This window comes from Grampus griseus (genome assembly GCF_964374135.1).
Source record: "Grampus griseus genome assembly, chromosome: 3".
In the NCBI taxonomy this organism is placed as follows: domain Eukaryota; kingdom Metazoa; phylum Chordata; class Mammalia; order Artiodactyla; family Delphinidae; genus Grampus; species Grampus griseus.
Window position 1 is genome coordinate 172,256,198 of NC_139019.1, and position 17,823 is coordinate 172,274,020.

The 17,823-nt window shown below is 60.2% G+C and overlaps 2 protein-coding genes across 5 annotated transcripts; one reads left to right on the forward strand and one right to left on the reverse strand.

Annotated features, from left to right (window-relative positions):
* Positions 1-1,008: 1,008 nt before the first annotated feature.
* On the reverse strand, positions 1,009-3,991 carry KISS1R (KISS1 receptor; the record flags this gene model as incomplete). Its single annotated transcript, XM_082651105.1, has 5 exons — positions 1,009-1,458; positions 1,649-1,881; positions 2,191-2,326; positions 2,836-2,960; positions 3,748-3,991. 5 exons carry the CDS (start codon positions 3,989-3,991, stop codon positions 1,009-1,011), a joined length of 1,188 nt encoding a protein of 395 aa, XP_082507231.1.
* A 3,079-nt stretch (positions 3,992-7,070) lies between these two features.
* R3HDM4 (R3H domain containing 4) lies at positions 7,071-16,115 on the forward strand. Of its 4 annotated transcripts, none has more exons than XM_082651245.1 (8): positions 7,071-7,199; positions 11,853-12,007; positions 12,381-12,526; positions 12,941-13,058; positions 13,176-13,261; positions 13,731-13,816; positions 13,895-13,950; positions 15,093-16,115. In XM_082651245.1, the coding sequence occupies exons 1-8, from the start codon at positions 7,114-7,116 to the stop codon at positions 15,194-15,196; spliced, it is 837 nt and encodes a 278-aa protein (XP_082507371.1). In that variant the 5' UTR covers positions 7,071-7,113; the 3' UTR covers positions 15,197-16,115. The 4 variants fall into 4 exon arrangements, with proteins under 4 accessions (XP_082507371.1, XP_082507372.1, XP_082507373.1 ...); XM_082651246.1 differs by having other exon boundaries at positions 12,402-12,526; XM_082651247.1 differs by having other exon boundaries at positions 13,895-13,954; positions 15,093-15,217.
* The last annotated feature ends 1,708 nt before the right edge of the window (positions 16,116-17,823 follow it).

The window sequence follows — 17,823 nt, forward strand, 5'->3', positions numbered from 1 at the left end:
TTCTCACATAACATCTTTGCAAATTTGGGCTCTTTGGAGACCTAGGATGTCCCCAAATAACTTGGAAGGATGGGGGCCCTCCAAGAGATGGGCAGTTGTCCTTCAGGGTGACTAAGACTGAGGCCTGCAGGGCCTCACCCTAACCCTCCCCCTGCCCAGCAGGCACACGCAGCTCAACAGACCCAGAGGTGGGTCTGTTCCCCCCACCTTGAATCTGGGTGTGACACTTACAGCACCCAACAATTCGACGTGGAAGGAGTGAGGCTCTGCGGCTCCCACCTCTACTTGGAAGTTTACGCCAAGGCATAAGCCTGACTTTCCCCAGACTGCCATGTTGGGAGGAAGCCCAGGCAGCCTGTGGAGGAGTGCTTGGCTGCCAGCGTGAGACCAAAGCCTTCTCCGGCCTTCCTGGTCCAGCCGCTAGGTCGGCTACTCACTCAACACCACGTGGGTCACAAAAACCGCCCAGCTGAGCCCGCTCACTCACCGAATCGTGAGTGGTAATACACTGATGCTGTTCTATGCCTCTCTGTTTGGGGGTGGTTTGTTACGTACTGCTGATCCTGTGTCTCCCAGGGACGGCTCTGTGCACTGTGCTCCAGGGAGGCCTTATTTATTCAATGACACCCATTATTTTCCAGCCAGGATTCTGGACGCTCACCTGGTAGCAAGAAGAGCACCTTTCTATCAATTTTAAGATGCACATCGTGTTCACTTTTTAACATCTCTGAAAATGGCATGAATCTTACAATTTTACAGTCAACTGCAAGGCAGTGTGTGAAAATGTCTATCGATACTTCCTTGAAAGTTCCAGAAAGTGCCGTCAGCAAACCATCTTCAACTTCAGGAAACACAGAGATAACGATTACAATATCAATAGTGGCAAAGCTTTACAAGAGCTCAGAACATTCTCACTATGATGAACATGGACAAAAATAAAGACATTAATAGCAGAATTACAGCAGCTCCTGTTCCAGAGGGGCTCATCTTGATGCCCCCAGAAAGGGCTCAGAGAGGGGCAGCGTGCTCCCTCAGGACACACAGCCTGCGCGGCCCCAGCCCACCGCTGCCTGGCTTCGGGGGCCTGGCGGGGGCCTGGTGGGCGGTCAGGCGGTGCAGCTCGGTTTGGGGGGCGGCCGGGTCCGAGGGTCCCGACCGGCGGGGCCGCCGGGGAGCGCAGGGGCAGACGCGGCGGAAGGCCTGACGGAAGTGGGAGCCCAGGAAGGCGTAGAGCAGGGGGTTCAGCGCCGAGTTGCTGTAGGACATGCAGTGCGCCCAGATCTTGAGCGCGTAAGCTGCGTAGCTGCGCGGATGCCAGGCGCCCGCCGGGCCTAGCGCCTGCAGCACCAGGAACAGCTGGATGGGGCCCCAGCAGGCGGCGAAGAGCAAGACCACGGCCGCCACCAGCCGCGAGACCTTGGCCCGCACAGCGCCCGCTCGCTCCGCCAGCAGCTGCCCCTGGGGAGGGGGGGAGGGGGTATGAGAGAAGGCGAAGGACCGGCAGGGGCGACACCCAGGGCTCTCCGCTACTTGACCCTCTTAAATTCCGCCCCCCCGCGCCACCCTCCTCAGATGCACCTCACTCCCCCCTACTGTGCCATCCCCCCATCCCCTGCCCGGCCGCGCCCCCATCCACCCAGCCGCGCACCTGCAGGGTGCTGTCGCCGGGCGCGGGGCGCACGGCGGACCGGCCCAGGTGGCGCAGCATGGCCCCGTAGCAGGCGCAGGTGGCGACCAGCGGCAGCAGGTAGAGCGCCAGCAGGTTGTACAGCGCGAAGGCGCGCTCGAAGGAGCGGCTGGGGAAAGCCTCGCTGCAGTAGGTGCGCGGTCCGGGCGAGAGGCGATGTAGGGCGAGAACCGGCGCGGACACGGCCGCGGAGCCTGCATCACAGGCCCGGCTGAAGACCTGGCCCGGGGGACGAGGGGCGCGAGGGGGCCCGGGCCCTGGTCTCCCCGGTGCCTCTAACCCCGGTTAGGGTTAGGGTTAGGGCAACGGACATTGAGCGCCTCCTAGGCGCGCGTCTGCCCGGGTCCGCGCCCTCAGTAGCCCTCGCAGGGAATGCCATTGCCTCCATTTCCCGGATGAAGGAGCGAGGTCCGGGGAGAAGCAGTGAGTGTGCGTGTGGAGTGTGAGCCCAGGGCACGAAAACTTGTCCCCCCTACCCCGTGCGGCCTCCGCGCTGCACTCACCCGCCCAGATACTGAGGCTGACAGCCAGCGCCAGGTGGGGCGTGCGGCGGTGCAGGGCGCGCAGCGGGAACACAGTCACGTACCAGCGGTCCACGCTCATGGCGGTCAGGGTGGCGCACGTGGCCTGCACCGAGACCTGGGAGGGACGGGAGCCCAGCGTGTGGCCCCCTGCCTGGTCTGGACCTTTCCCTGTCTGCGCCCTCCTTGCGGGTCCCCCACCGTCCAGCCACTCGAATACAGGCAGGACCTGTCCCGGGAGGGTCTCCAGGGCCCACAAGTTGAAGGGGCAGGAGAGGAGGGGCTGTCAGAGAGGAGCCCAGGGTGGTGGGGGAGGGCGGAGTCATTAGGGGTAGGCTGAGGCCCCCAAGACTGAGACCAGGAGAGGCAGATGCATCCTAGGATCCCGAGACGGGTGGGGCAAGAAGTAGCAGGGCTCCGAGCGCCCGCCACCCCACTCCCCGCCCAACCCCCATTGTCCCCCGTCTTCCTCCCTCCCACCCAGTCCAGGCTCCACCTGCTCCAGCCCCACCCACCCACCCCCAGACTCTGTCCCCGCCCCGCCCACCTCCACGCCCCGCCCACACCGACTCCTCCCCCTGGCTCGCGAACCCCTTCCCCCAGCCCGCTTGCCCCCAGCCCACGCACCTGCTGGATGTAGTTGAGGAACTTGCACATGAAGTCGCCCAGCACCCAGGCGGGCAGCGGGTAGAGCAGAGCGGTGAAGGGCACGCAGCACAGCAGGAACGTCAAGTCTGTGACTGCCAGGTTGGCTGCAGGCGGGGGACGCGCGGGTGCTAGATGTGGGGTGCATCTGCCTAGCCGCCCCAGCGCCCTGGCCCAGCCCACTGGGCCTCGCCTTTGTCCCAGTGACCAGCAGGGTGGCTCGCGAGGCCCCCAGAGAGGTCCCAATATCCGTGGGCAGAGAAGTTGGGGCACCCTCCTCTCACCCTTTTATATTTCATACACCCCCCAGCAGGGGCTTCATAGCTGTTCAAGCAGCAATGGACCCTGCTCACCCCTGTGGGGGTTGCGAGTAGGCCCCCGCCCCTCTGAGCCTCAGTTTTCTTACCTGAAAATTGGGTAGAGTGGTGTTGCCCAACAGCCAACATAGAATGGAGAACACTGACTGAGTACTCAGCCGGGTAGGGCACCCCCATCACACAAATGTGTAAACTGAGCCTCTGGGGCAGAGGGCGCAAAGTGGGGGCCCGCGGGCCACGCGGTCTTTCTCCCACTCCTTTTATTCATCGGACACCGTGTTATAAGAACCACATTTCAATCGGACATCTTCCTTGAGTGGCATGGCCAGCGCTCCATGGGCCACACTCTCCAACCTCCCTTTTAACTACTCCGGCCACCGTGGAACCCTCCAACGCCAGAGTCTGCGACCTCCAGCTTAAGGTACAGGGACAATAGGGAAAGGACAGGGAGCCCTGCAGGGGAGAGATCCCTATCTAAGAGGACTCCGACGCACCGCTAGGGGCGCCCCTGGCCACTCCGCCCTCGTGGCGACCCCCGGAATGGCCCGCAGGCACCGCGCGGCGCCTGGGCGCTCACCGATGTAGAAGTTGGTCACCGTCCGCATCTGCTTCTGGCGGCAGATGACGAAGATGACAAGCGAGTTCCCTGCCAGGCCCAGCAGCATCAGCGCGCCAAAGAAGAGCGGCACTAGCCAGGCGTCCACGGGCCACGGCGCCGGGGCCGGGCCGTCCGAGTCGTTGGCGCCACAGCCGGGACAGCTGGATGCGTTGGCCAGCGCCCACCAGGACGCGTTGGGCCCGGACGTGGCCAAGGAGCGCATTGCCCTCTTCCTCCCAGCCACCCTCTGGGATTGCGCCCAGGGATGGGGCAGTGACTCTCCTCCCGGCTGCCCTCCTGGGATGCGCCACAAGGTCTGGAGCGCGGCTTCGCTGGACTCCGTGGATTCTCCGCTGGCGCTCAGCCGCCGCGCGTTTATACCCCGCATCCCACCGTGTCCCCGCCTTCCCGCCTCTCCTGCAGCCGCTGGCCACTCCTGTGCGGCCTGCGGTTCACCAGCGCAGCACCCTTCTCTCCCATTCCCTCCTCCCCCCCCCCCACCTTGGGGGTCAGGATAAGAGCACAGGAGGGGGGAGGCTGGAGGAGGGGCTTGGGGCGGAGCAGGGGTGAGGTAGGCTTCCCACAGGCTGCTGTGGACCCGGGAAGGACCGATCCTACCCCAGGGGAGGGAAGGGTAGAGACCCACCAGCAGGAAAAGCAGGGGGACAAAGCTACAGAGTCTAGGGAATGAGGCAGAGGCCATGACTTTGACCTTCCATGGGGCTGGGGCTCCCGGTGGGTGGGCCCCACCTGGCGGTGAGGTCAGCCCTCAGAGGTCCTCCGTATCTGCTGCCAGGGTTTGCCCCAGGACACTGGCGAGCCATGGAGGTTCAGGGCAACAGAAGGATGCCCGGGATCTTGCGGTTAGAAGATGCCTGTTCTTAACCTCAAACAAAACAAAAGAAGAACAAAAAAGGAACCAAAACTCAACCTCCCCAGGACTTTGCTGCGAATCAGACCCCTTGAGAGTGTCCACCTCCCACCTAACGGGCACTGATTGGCAGATACCAGCACGGGGACACAGACACCTGTGCTGCTGGTAGTGGGAACCAGGTGGAGGGAAGTTTATAAAGGATAATGTTGATCCCCAAACCCACACCCAGAAATGTACCCCAGATACTAGCCTGTGAGGCACGAAACAGGGCACTGGGCTGTTCTAAGTAGCAAAAGAAAAGATGATGCCGTCTGTGTAAAAAAGACTAAAAGGGGGAAAAGAAATGAATAAATATGCGTGGGCATCAAAGGGCATCACATATCTGCAGAAGGAAGTACTAGGAGCCTGGGGGGGAGACAGGCTTCGACATCGTTCTTGACAATGGCCTAAAAATTCAGAAAAGGAAAAAAAAGTCCCTTTGGGGTGGTAATGAGGGCCAGGTTAGCATGAGGAGACCCAGGGATACTCCACGGGCATGGAGGAACTGTCCTGGGGAGACTGCTGAGTTGAGTGGGCCTGGGAGAGAACTCAGCAGGGGGCTGGACCTTGGAGGGGGCCTCGACGGGGGTGGGGGGGGTTGGCAGCAACGGCTCATGGACTGGCCCAGGGTCTGGGAGGGTGTTAGGAAGGTGACGACAGGGACTTGGCAGTCCAGTGGTTAAGACTTCCCGCTTCCACTGCAGGGGACACAGGTTCGATGTCGGGTCGGGGATCCCACATGCCAGGCTGCGAGGCCAGGAAAAAAAAAGAAGGCGAGGACAGGAATGAGTGAGGCCCCAGAATCACGGCAAGGCCCAGGCTGCGTCCTGTAGAGTTAGCACATCTGTGGAGCAGCTGGTCATCATGGGCCAGAGCCGCAGACCAAACATCCTGGCCCCCAGATCCCCCGCCCAAGCACTCCCCCCAGAGGTACCATCTCCCAAGTTGTATCACCTTGATTTTTTCATATTTATCTACATGAGGTCACACACTGTGTGCTTTCTTGGGTCTTGTAATAGTTCCTCCTCCTTTTTCTTTTTTTATTTTATCCCCTCTTGCTCTTTATACGTTAAAGCAATCGGGTTGTTTGTCCCGTACAATTTCCACCAGGCTGGATCTGGGGGTTGCATCCCTGTGGTGTCTCTTATCGTGGTCCTAGTTCCCCATTTTTCTTTTTTTTAATTTACTTATTTATTTATTTAGTTTTGGCTGCGTTGGGTCTTTGTTGCTGCACGCGGGCTTTCTCTACTTGCGGCGAGCGGGGGGCTACTCTTAGTTGCGGCGCGCGTGCTTCTCACTGCGGTGGCTTCTCTTGTTGTGGAGCACAGGCTATAGGCGCACGGGCTTCAGTAGTTGTGGCACACAGGCTCAGTAGTTGTGGCACACGGGCTTAGTTGCTCCACGGCATGTGGGATCTTCCCGGTCCAGGGCTCGAACCCATGTCCTCTGCATTGGCAGGCGGATTCTTAGCCACCGCTCCACCTGGGAAGTCCTCCCCCCCCCCCCCCCCCACACACACACTTTTCTTGTAGAATGAAGGGTGGATTCTAGATTCTAGAGCAGGTTTAATTCTCTGTTCTTAACTCTCGGGTCAAAAACCAGGTCTGTCATCAAAGGGCCCCCCCACCCCCGTCTCATCGGTCTGTCCCTTCTCCTCCACCTCTATTCTGCTCCTCCCCCCTTCACCTAGTACCCTGCTGTAGCCATTCTGGATGCCCCAGGGCCTTTGCACTGACTGTTCCCTCTGCCTGGCATACCCCTCCCACTTTTGCAGGCTGCCAGTCCTCTTTCCAAAGGTCTCCACTTCCCTAGCCCAGGGCGGGGAGGTCCTGTTCGATCACTGCTGGATCCGGAAAGCACAGCCCCCACCCCAAGGACTGTGAGCATTTGCTAAATGAATAAACTCTAAAAGTCAGAAGGAGGTGGGGTTAGCTTTGTTCTATTTTTAGAGAAGAGTAGATTGAGGCACCCAGCCAGGACTCCAGAGGCTGCACTTTACAGAGGACAGGGAGGGGTCTGGTGGAAGGAAAGCCCTGTTGGTGCCGGGTGGGGGTAGCATGGGTCATTTCATCTGTCCAAGCCTCTGAAAAGGACGTCCGCTTCCTTCCTCCTTCCCCAGGACTCAATTTCGCCATCTGTCCCCCTAGGGCTGGGTGCCGTGCCCACAGCCCCGCCTGGGCGCAGGACAGGCGCGGTCTTCTGCCCCGGTTTCCCCGGGGCTGGGTGCCGCCCCCTCAGTGTCCCCGTCCGTGCCTCGGGGTTGGGTGTCCCCGGCCCGCAGCTCGGGCTCGGCCGGGACGTGGCCGAGACTCCACCAGGCGCGTCCAGCCTCCAGGCTCCGCCCCGCCCCGCCTCCGGCCTCCCGTCACTTCCTGCCCGGCCCAGAGAAGGCCCTGCCGGGCGGCGGCGACAACAGCAGCGGCGTGCAAGCTATGGTGGCGCTGGAGAACCCGGAGGGCGGCCCGGAGGAGGCGGCGGCGGCGGCGGCGGGGGTCGCCCCGGGCGGGCGGCGGACGCTGTGAGCGCGGCCGGCGGGCGGGCGCGGCGCGCTTCCGGGCTCCGGGGTCCCCTCCTCTTACCCCCTCCCGGGCTGCAGCCCCCGGCCCGCCCCGCCCCCTTTCCTGGGGGGTACCCCACTCGGGTGGAGCGGGGTGGTGGTGGGCTTTGTTGTCAGTGGGTGTTTCCCGGGGAAACCCCATCCCCGTACTTCCGGGCTTTTGCCGGGGCGCAGGGGGCACCCCCGTGTCCGCGTGTGCAGACCCCCGGCGCCCGAGCTTCGGGGGTCCCGGGCGCCGCGTCGGGTGAGGCGGTGCCGCTGCGCGCGGTGTACCCGGAATCCGCGCTGGTGGTGTTCTGGGTATTTACCCACTTGCGGCTGTTCCTGTCCCCCAGCTGGGGATTTACCCCCCAGCCAGTCCTGTGTATCCGGTGGGGTTGTGAGCCCCCCACTTCCCGGTGGACGCGCTCTTTGTTTTTCTCCGGGTAAATACCCAAATGAATGGGGGGCTTACAGACCCGGGCCAACACGAGCCTGTGTGTCCTGGGACGTGGACTGGAGGCAGGTGGGCGGCCCCATATGGGTATGCCCCCCTCCCCCAGGTTCGCAGGTCTCTTTCTAACCCGAGTGTTGGTGCAGAAACCCAGGTGGTCCACCCTGGCTGCTGGGGTTTCATTTCTGCTTCTTCGTGTGCCCTTCCTAGTGGCCCCGGGCGGGCTGTTACCCCTTCGGTGCCTCGGTTTCCCCATCTGTAAAATGAAATAACAGCGGTCCTCTATTTAAGGGGCTGGGGTCAGTGACCCTGCACTTGGAGGTGCCCAGCAAAGCGGAGGGTCCATTCTTTAATAATTATCTTAAATAGTTCACTATTGTAGGTGTTTTGTTATTTTAAAATAATTTTCTCATTTTGGTATTTTGTGATTGCTTTATTATTATTATATTTGTTATTACTTTATTGTTATTATTACCCAGAAGCTATACTGGTCTCTACAGATGTGGTTATTTAAGGGGCCTTAACCCACTCGAAGTGGGTATTTACCTGCCAGGTGGGTCCCTCCAACCTGCCCCCATCCCCCCTCACCTCCATTCCCGGGGCGGGAGAGGAGGGCTGCTGCTCCTTCTGTCTGCCCATCCCAGCCTGAGTCACCTCCGCTCTGAGCCCTCCTTGGTTTCCTGCTAGAGAAAGTAGGTTCCTCTTTGGCCTGTTCCTGGGGGAGGGGCAGGTGCCAGAGAGAGGGTGTGTTTGCCTAGGGGAGTGGGTGTTAAAGGCCCCATCTCAAAACTCTCAGGGAGAATTGGGGGAGGCAAAGGAACCTGTCCTCCCCAAACCCAACCTGACTTAGCAGCTGTTTCCACTGTCAGGCCTGTCCACCCCTGTTGGACGCTGGCCCCTGCCATGGTGCAGACATTTCCCAAGGCCTGCTGGGTCCAGGAAGCCTCATGTGCCCCATCTGGGTGGTCAGTTTCCCCATCTGTAAAGTGGTCTCTTTGGGTGGCTGGGGAAGCAGATGAACTGGCCCTTGGGTGAGTGTGTAAACAGAAGTTCGGGTATTCATTCAACAAACAGCTATTGAGCACGTGCTGTGGGCCAGGTGCTGGGGACACAGGAGCAGCCAAGAGGGACCTTGTCCTTATCGTGCGAGTTAGTGAAGGAGGTCAGAATTCAGGAGTAAACAAGTATGAGGACGGGCTGGTTTCTGATGCTAACCGGTGAAGCCGGAAACGGGGCTGATTGGGCTAGTTGGGGGGTGGGGCAGTTTCTCCCAGGAGGTAACTTTTGAGCTGGGACCAGAAGGAGCCAGAGAAAGGGTTCTTCAGGCAGGAGGCTGAGCACATGCAAAGGGCCTGAGGCGGGCTGTTCCAGGTCAGCTTGCGATGCAGTAAAAGGGCCCTGTACCTGGAGCAGGGGCAATGAGGCGGAGAGAGATGGGTGTTGATGTTCTGATGTGGATGTATATTATATAAAGTTTATGCTGTCCTCCACCCCTCCTCCCCAGCGTTCATTACAAATCTGCTGCCCGCTCCGCCTGCCCACTCTGTGGCTCCAGGCTCCTGCTGGAATCTCCTGGAATCAGAGAGGGTAGTGAGGCCCCAGGAGGCCGTGGGACCAGGCAGCAGACCTGCAATGCCAGGCCGGGGAGAGGCTGGGCCTTGTCCTGAGGGTGCTGGGGAGCCACAGGTGATGGTGGAGCAGGTCAGGGAGCAGCTGGATCTTTAGTCCAGTGGGCTGTGGTCTGAGGGGTCCAGCGAGACCTGAGTTTGAGCCCCTCTGACCACTGTGGCCCCAGAGGGAAGCAGGAGGCTGGATGGTTCAGGGGAGTGGTCCTGTTCAGACCAGGTTCGAATCCTGGTTCCGCCCCGGGTCCCGAGGTGACAGGGAGCCCCATTTCTTGGAGCCCCATGTCCTGAGGGCCCGAGCTCTCTCACTGAGTCCCACCCTGCTCTGAGGTTCCCCGACAGCTGCCCCCGGATGTGGTCCTGTTATCTGCCCCGCCAGGCCACCGTCCTGGCCTCCGTCCATCTGCGGGGTGGAGACACAGGCCCTGGAGCCACAGCAAGGCCGCAGCTGAATCTGGAGCTTGGGGTGGGGGTGCCTGGGCCTCAGGAAGATTGCGTCCAGCCTCAGAATTGTGGGCTCTGTACTGACTTGAGTTGCCCTGCCCTGTCCCAGCTGCCCTCTTGGCAGCTGTGGGGTCTCGGGATAATGACTTTGCTCCTTGGTTTGCAAATCTGTATAACGGGCATCAGAACAATAGTACTTGCCTCCTGGGGTGATGGTGAAGGCAATCGCTTAACCAGGCTGTGAGCAATGGTGTGGCCCACGGGGTGAGCTCCCAGCCACAGGAGGAAACCAAACAGGTGGCAGCTTGGGGAAAGGTGTGTGTCCTGGTTCCTCTTGGCTCTGAGTGCCCCCTCCCAGACCAGCAGGGGCCATCGCTATCCCCACTTTGCAGAGAAAGAGCTGAGGCTCCAGGTCACACAGTGAAGCATCCGTCGTAGCTGGGATTCAAACTCAGGGCTGAGCTTCCAGGCTCTACCCCTGCCTGCGTGTCTCCTAATTTTTTTTTTTTTTCCTTGGCTGCACTACGCAGCTTGTGGGATCTTCTTTCCCCGACCAGGGATTGAACCCTGGCCCCGGCAGTGAAATCACACGCCGAATTCTAACCACCGGTTGTGTGTCTCCTATTGTGCCTGCATGAGTTTACCCATCAGATAATTTTTCATAGATTTTTGCCTGAAGTGTCATCCGTGGAGCCTGCCCCACCCCAACCTAAGACAGGGCTGAGGCTCATCAGCCTATTTGCTTCGTGATCAAGATGTAACAGCCTTTCTGGCCAGGGCAAAAAACTTAAGGCTGGGGACTCTTTACATATGTATAGACCTTGGTGAGTGTGGGCTTCAATCCTAACTTCTTTGAGGCACCTTGTCCCACTGTCCTAGGGCTTCATGGCATTTTCTAGCGCCTGTTTGTGGGGCAGGAGTCATGCTTCTCTGTTTAATTTGTGTCTTGGGAACTTTGAACACTAGGAAAGTTTGGGTGGAATTCTGGACTCTGGTTTCTACTCAGTCTTGGAATCGTGAGATTTTGCTGGAGACCTGATTGGGCAGTTATTTTTTTGAGCATCTACTGTATGCCAGGCAGGGCTACAGTGGACACCAAACTCTGCCCGCGTGGAGATCACGGTGGGTGGTGGGCAGGGTGGTGGTAGAACGTGTGGCCATCAGGAGAACAGAGCAGTGAGGGGGCGGGTCCCCCTGAGGAGGTTTGAGCAGAGGCCAAAAGGAGATGGGAGTGAGCCATTCGGAGCCTGGGGTGTGGGCACCGGGCGGGGGCACAGCTGGTGCAGAGGCCCAGAGGCCGGGCTGCCTGGCGGGTTGGAGCGGAGGCGCAGGGGGAGGAGGAGGGGGAATCCTGGCACCCTAGACCCTCTTAGGCTGAGTCCACCACCGGCTCCCCAGCGTGAGGGTTTCTGAGCCGGGTGGGACCCTCCTCTCAGCCTGTGGTCAGGGGCTGACCAGGGAGGAGGCCCTGCAGCTTCTTGCCCGGAAGTTTCCATTCAATATCCCCCCCTCCCTCCCGCGTGGCCGTCTGCTGCCTGGCCCTCGGGTCCCCAGCGGGAGGCCCGCTAATCCACCTCCAGGATTAGTGCTCCGGGTGGGGGTGGGGGGAACCACTCTGTCCACCTCCCCCATCCAGCAAGGGGGCCCCTGGGGCATGAGTCAGGTGGGCCGGGGCATCACCTTAGCGCCTGGGGGCCGTTTTCTGGGTTATCTTCTGTTGGAAGCGTGGGGTTGGGGGTGAGGGGACGCTGCATCAAATGAAGTCTCGGGAATCTCCCAGAGGAGGGAGACTCGGCCTCACCGGCTCGCAGCTCAGACCTGGAAGCCTGGGGGCGTGGGCAGCAGCTCTCTTGGCCTCCCACCCAATGTGTGGCTCCCCTTCTCTGACCCTCGGTTTACTAACCTGTCCTCAACGGTCCCTGCTTCCCGGGTGATGTGACGATGAGACACAGTGACATTTTAAGGGCTGCACATGTGATAGGCGGTGAGCTTCCCATTGTGGAGGGAAACCAAGCAGGGGATGGCTGTGAGAGAGTGGCGATGGTAGGGTTGTGCCTGGACGTCCTGGTCTGTCTTGGCCCTGAGGACTGCCCCCTCACACCTGGCCCACAGGCCCCTTCCGGGCTGCCTGCCCGCTCTAGCCAGCTCCCAGGTGAAGAGGCTCTCGGCCTCCAAGCGGAAGCAACACTTCATCAACCAGGCTGTGCGGAACTCAGACCTCGTGCCCAAGGCCAAGGGACGGAAGAGCCTCCAGCGCCTGGAGAACAGTGAGCAAGGGTCGATGGGTGCCTCCTGGGGGCTCCTAGGCCTCAGACAGCAATGGTGTGCATGTTCTGTTATCTGAGCCTGGCCCTGAGCTGGATGAGAGGGAGCTCTGGGCATTGGAGCTGGGGCTTTAAAGGGGGTGTAGGAGTTCAACAAGCCAAGCCAGGACTAGGTAGGAGGAGTTCTGGAGGCTGGATCGTTCCTGTGCCTTCTGGGAAAGACAGCTGGAGCGTGGAGGAGGGGAGGCTGGTGAGAGTAAAGGCCCTAAATATAGAGGTGTGGGGGAGGAAACATGGTCCTCTGGACCCCGTGGAGCCTGGCGGGGGGGGGGTGGGGGGGACTCGGGGGGGGGCCTGAATGCAACCCCCAGCCCAGAGACCGTCTGTTTCCATCTAGCCCAGTACCTCCTGACCCTGCTGGAGACAGACGGAGGCACACCTGGCCTGGAGGATGGGGACCTGGCGCCCCCCGCAGCACCCAGCATCTTTGCAGAGGCCTGCAGCAACGAGACCTATGTCGAGGTGGGGCCCAGTATCCTGCCCTGGGTTCCCCCGCCCACCACCAGGCACTGCCTATGCTGGACCCTGTGCCAGGAGCACCCATCCCCTCCCTGGTCCCCTGATGAATACCCTGGGTCTCCCTCCAGTGACCTGAAACCCACCCACCCCAGAACCTTCCAGCACCCGTGGTTCATCTGCTTATCACACTTGGAATTACTGATGGGATTGGGGGTGTGTTTGGTTCATTTCGATTCCCTGCCCCACACAGGTGGGTCCGCAAGTGCCCCACGAACTCCTGGCCGGCCCGGTGGTCACATGTGTGCACAAGGAGTATTTCTGTGCACTTGTGGCCCCCCCAATGTGCATTAGCCAAATGGGGAAACTGAGGCTCGGGGGCTTGCAGTCATTAGTAAGGGCCTGCTGCCTCTCTTCCAGGTCTGGAACGACTTCATGAACCGCTCTGGGGAGGAGCAGGAGCGGGTTCTCCGCTACCTGGAGAACGAGGGCAGGAGCAAGGCGCGGAGGAGGGGCCGCGGGGAAGACAGGCGGAGAGGTGGGCCTGGGTCGGGGGGTGGGGAGGGCGGGGTCAGGGCAGGTGGGGAGGAGCCTGGCGTGTGGGCGGGGCCTGCGGCTCACTCCCACCTCTGCCCCACTGCGTGGACTCTTGCAGAGGACCCGGCCTACACGCCCCGCGAGTGCTTCCAGCGTATCAGCCGGCGTCTACGAGCCGTTCTCAAGCGGAGCCGTATTCCCATGGTGAGTACCAAGCCTGGCCTTGGCCTTGTCTCTTTCCACTTGCTTGGTCTCTTTTGAAGGCCCTTTTTCTCAGCTTCTCAATCAGGGGCGGGGTGAGGGGAGACCAGTAACCCAGTGAACGTGGTGTGATGGAGCAGACAGGGCAGGATATAGACTAGTGAGATCCGAGTGCAGGACCCAGGTCTGGGCAAGGGTTCTCCTTGAGGGTGGGAAGGGCAGGGGCAATGAAGGTGGGTTTTGAAGGATGTGTAGGAGTTCACCAGGCCAAAGACTCAGAGATTCAAAGATTTGGATGTGTCTTGAGTGCCTGGTATCCTTGGAAACGGTTAAGTAGCCTCATGTAGTGAATCAGAGGCCACATTTGAACCCAGGGCTTTGGGCTCCAGAGGCTGTCATGGATGTGGGGGGCCTGGACATCTTGGCTAGGGTGCCACAGTCGGCCTGACCCCTGGGCCTGCCTCTCCTGCAGGAAATGCTGGAGACCTGGGAGGAGCGGCTGCTGAGGTTCTTCTCTGTGTCCCCCCAGGCCGTGTACACGGCCATGCTGGACAACAGGTGACTGGGTGGGTGGGGGTGGGCGCCGTGAGCTACCCCGGTGTCTGGCTCTGGCCACTCAGCATCCATTCCCTGCAGCTTTGAGAGGCTCCTGCTTCATGCCATCTGCCAGTACATGGACCTCATCTCAGCCAGTAAGTGCCTGGCGGCCCCTGGGACCCCAGTTGGCTGATTCAGTCTGGGGGAAACCAAGGCTGGGCTTCCCCGGGGTCTGCTTAGCCGGTGGCAGGCTTTGGAAGAGGAGGGACAGCGTGAACACAGAGGGGGCAGTGCGATGCTGCCTTGATTCATCAGAAGCGCCTGTACCTCTGGCCCCACAATGGACAATGCTGTGCACACAGACTCGCCTCCACCTGCATCTTCGGGGCTGGGGAGAGAGGGGCCTGTGTGGGGCTGATGAAGCTGGGCCTCCAGGGACCCCAGTGTCTGCAGAGTTCGCATTTGGCTGTAGCCCCCCTCCACTGTGCCACACATGTGACTTCTGGCAAGTCCCTTCTCCAGCCTGTGTGCCCCTTTCACGATGGGAGTGATCTTGGGACACAGCCCCCCCCCCCCCCCCCCCCGTGGAGGGTCCTCGCAGACCCTTGCTGGCCCTCGGCATCCCATCGGGTCCTCTGTCTCCACGCCCGTCTCTCTGCCTCCTGCCTGGAGTTGCTGAGGAGACAGTTTCCATGGCAACCCCAGGATGGTTCCTCTCAGGCTGCCTGGGAGGGAGATGCAGCCCCCACGCTTGCTTTTGTTCCCACTGACTCAGGATGGAGGGGCTGGACTGGGGGTGCCTCTCTGCGGGTGTGGAGCCGTGGCCTGAACATAGGAGGTGGGGCCTGGCAAGATGGGGAGCAGGGGAGAGGGAGCCGCCGGGCCAGAGGCTGGGAGGTGGGCCCAGCTTCGGTTGTGTATAGCTATGGTTCAGGCTTTGGGGTGGCGGGAGGTGGGTGAAGGGAGGTTGGTGGAGCCTGGGCCACCGGGGGCCTAGGTGATTCCCTCTGAGGGCAGGGATGGAGGTGGGAGACCAAGGGTCAGGACGGGACCCTCGTTCAGTCCCCTTGGCCTCGGGCCAGTGTGTCTCGGTGGTGCGTGCGTCTCTGTGCGCGTAGGACACGGGATAAGTAACGGGAGAGGAAGGAACAGCTCGAGCTGCTCTCAGCGCCTGGCCTGGGACCTGGGGGGTCGGGTCAGCCCAGCTCGTGGGGACCTGGGGCAGGACATACCGAGGGCTGGGCTCCTGTGTGCCACAACCCTCGCCTTCCTCCCTGTCTTGCCTGTCCCCCGGCAGGTGATGACCTGGAGGGCAAGCGGCAGATGAAGGTCAGCAATCGGCACCTGGACTTCCTGCCGCCGGGGCTGCTCCTGTCCGCGTACCTGGAGCAGCGCAGCTGATGGCGGCCTGCCCCCGGCCCCGCCTCCCCAGTGCCAAGACCTCCCGTAACATCACTGAAATATCTTTATTATTTTTGGAATTTTCCCTTGGAAACGTGCTCTTCCCCTTGGGGTGGCTCCCGCACCGCACCCCTTCCCCGCCCAGCTTTCCGAGTTAAAGCTGGAGGCTGGGCTGCCCCGCACGAGCAAAATTCACACTACTCCCGCCCCGGGGCCTGGACTCGGGAGGAGATGCCTGGCCTGGTCACTTCCCTGTCCCTTCCTGGGTCAGCATTTTTGGCCCCGTGTGAAGCTTAAGCGAGGAGGGAGAGGCTGGGTTTTTATCATTTTTAATGAATTTGGCGTGATTTGTTGTAGATTTTTAAATTTCCCTTTTGCGAAGAAAAACCAAAAACTTGCCCCAAGTGATAAATTGGGGGGCTTCATTCCAGTCCCTGCTTGACCCTCTCCCAGTTTTTGGCTTGGGTGGAGGGTCTCTGGGGCCCTGCCCCTCACCCTGGGAGCATTACATTTGGTGTGTGTGTGTGTGTGCGCGCGTGCGCGTGTGTGTGCGCGTGCGCCTGTGCATGTGTGTGCCCCGCAGCCCAGGATGGAAGCTGCGTCTTAAAAGCTGGTGTCACCCTCTTTTTGGAGTGTGTGTTGCCCTCGCCACTCGCCTTTGGTGGCTGTTAGGGCCCCGTCTGCTCTACACACCCCCCTTCCTTCCTACTGAGGATCTGGGACTTCCAGCCAGAAGCCTCCACTCTCAGACTGTCCTGTTCCTCCCTCCATGTCCCCTTGCCCCTGCCCCCAGCCTGGCTCTGGGGTGTCCTCGTGCTGGTCACCCTGGCCTGGCACAGGAAGCAGGGCTGGAGACTGCACCCCTGCCCTGCACCCCGTGTGTGTGGCTAGTTGTGCTTTGGGAAAGGTGGAGCGTTCAATAAATTTCTGGTGCTCTGGTCTGCTGCTGTGGGGTTTTCCTTTGGGGCAGGGCTGGGGGCACGACAGGCACTCACGATGCCCTTGTGTCCTGGTCATTGAGGGATGCAGGCCTCAGGGGATGAAGCTTGGTTCTGAGTGACAACCCCCGTGGAGGCAGGTGTGTGGGGAGACTCTGTTAGGAGTGGCCCGGCCCTTGGCTCTGCTGCCCTGGCTGGTCCCCTCCCAGGTGCCCAGGCTCAAACCCCAGCTCTGCCACCTTCCAGCTGTGTGACCTCCAGAAAGATCACTTGTGGGACTTCCCTGGCGGTGGTCCAGTGGTTAAGACTGCACTTCCACGGCAGGACTGCGGGTTTGATCCCTGGTTGGGGAAATAAGATCCCACGTGCCCCGTGGCATGGCCAAAAAAAAAAACAAGTCACTTGTGTGAGCTTCTTGAGTGGCTGAACAAAATACACCACACTGCAGCTTAAAACCACAGGAGTTTATTGTTGCCTGGTTCTGGAGGCCAGAAATGCAAGATCAAGGTGTGGCAAGGCCATACTCCCTCTAGAGGCTCCAGGGAGTGTCCTCCCTGCCTCTTCCAGCTTCTAGGGGCTCCGGCCTCCCCTGGCTTGCGGCTGCATCCCTCCAGCCTCTGTCTCCATCTTCACGTGGCCTCTTTCCTGTGTCTTCCTTCTGTGTGTGTCTGGAAACGGCTGTGCATCCTGCAGGATCCCCCAGCCTGGATTATCTGCTGTTCTCTTGTGATCACGCTGAGGGAAGTTCCCTTCTCACCCGGCCACATCAGGGGTCCCTGCTGCCCACAGGGCCCCTCACTACTGACCTCACCCCTGATCTCCACCTCCCTGAAGGCGGAGTATCTATGTTGATTACTGGAAATTCTACAGGGGACATTTGTCTCTATTCCTCTGTGTATTTGTTTATTTAACCATTTATATCAGTACGGACGCCTGGGCATTTACTTTCTAGTTTGGGTTATAATCCAATATTCCTTAATTTTATTCGTCAGGTTGTTCCAGATTCGGCTGCTGGGAGCCCTGTCAGTGGCTCCTGTGTGTCAGTGAGGCACTCCCACAGTTGCGGGGTTTTATTTATTTATTTGAGCACCCTCCTTACTTTCTGCCGCTACAAGACGCAGAGGGCTCCTCTGCATATTCTTGCTTCGTCCTAGAACCAGCCCTTTCGCCAAGGAGCCTGGTTCCTTTCCCTGGGGCACCGTTTTAAAAACCAAGATCTGGGCGCTGGGTGTGCTGTCTTCCATTTTAACAGGCATTTTAAAAGTTCTACACATAGATGCTAAATAATGGAAATCCCAAGGGCTCGTACGGAGGACACAAGGAGATACTTGAGTAACCCGCTTCGAGGCTCTCAGCTGTGAAGGGGACCAAATTTCCGGCGCCCAGAGAACGGGCTGGGGCTCCGGGCACGGATGTCGGGTCTCTAGGGGAGTTCACAGCCTGCCTCTAGAACTATTAACGCGAACTCCGTCCTGTCCTGGCCCCTGGCTGGTGCGTGGGTTTTTTCCCCCACCCCGCTACTCCAGCCGGGCCCCCAGACAGCCCGGCCCCCCAACCTTTGCCCAGGCGGTGCCGGTCACCCGGTGCACGCTTCCCTGCAATCCTAGGTCTTTCTGGAAAAGACCTTTCAAACTGGGGAGAGTCCAACAGCAATAGAACCAATTTTTGGAAAACGAATTGCGGATGGGG

Coding starts and splice junctions, on each gene's coding strand:
- R3HDM4 (XM_082651245.1), top strand. CDS start 7,114: ATGGTGGCGCTGGAGAACCCGGAGGGCGGCCCGGAGGAGGCGGCGGCG. Junction 13,262..13,730: donor AGCGGAGCCGTATTCCCATG/GTGAGTACCAAG, acceptor CCTCTCCTGCAG/GAAATGCTGGAGACCTGGGA. Junction 13,951..15,092: donor CATGGACCTCATCTCAGCCA/GTAAGTGCCTGG, acceptor GTCCCCCGGCAG/GTGATGACCTGGAGGGCAAG.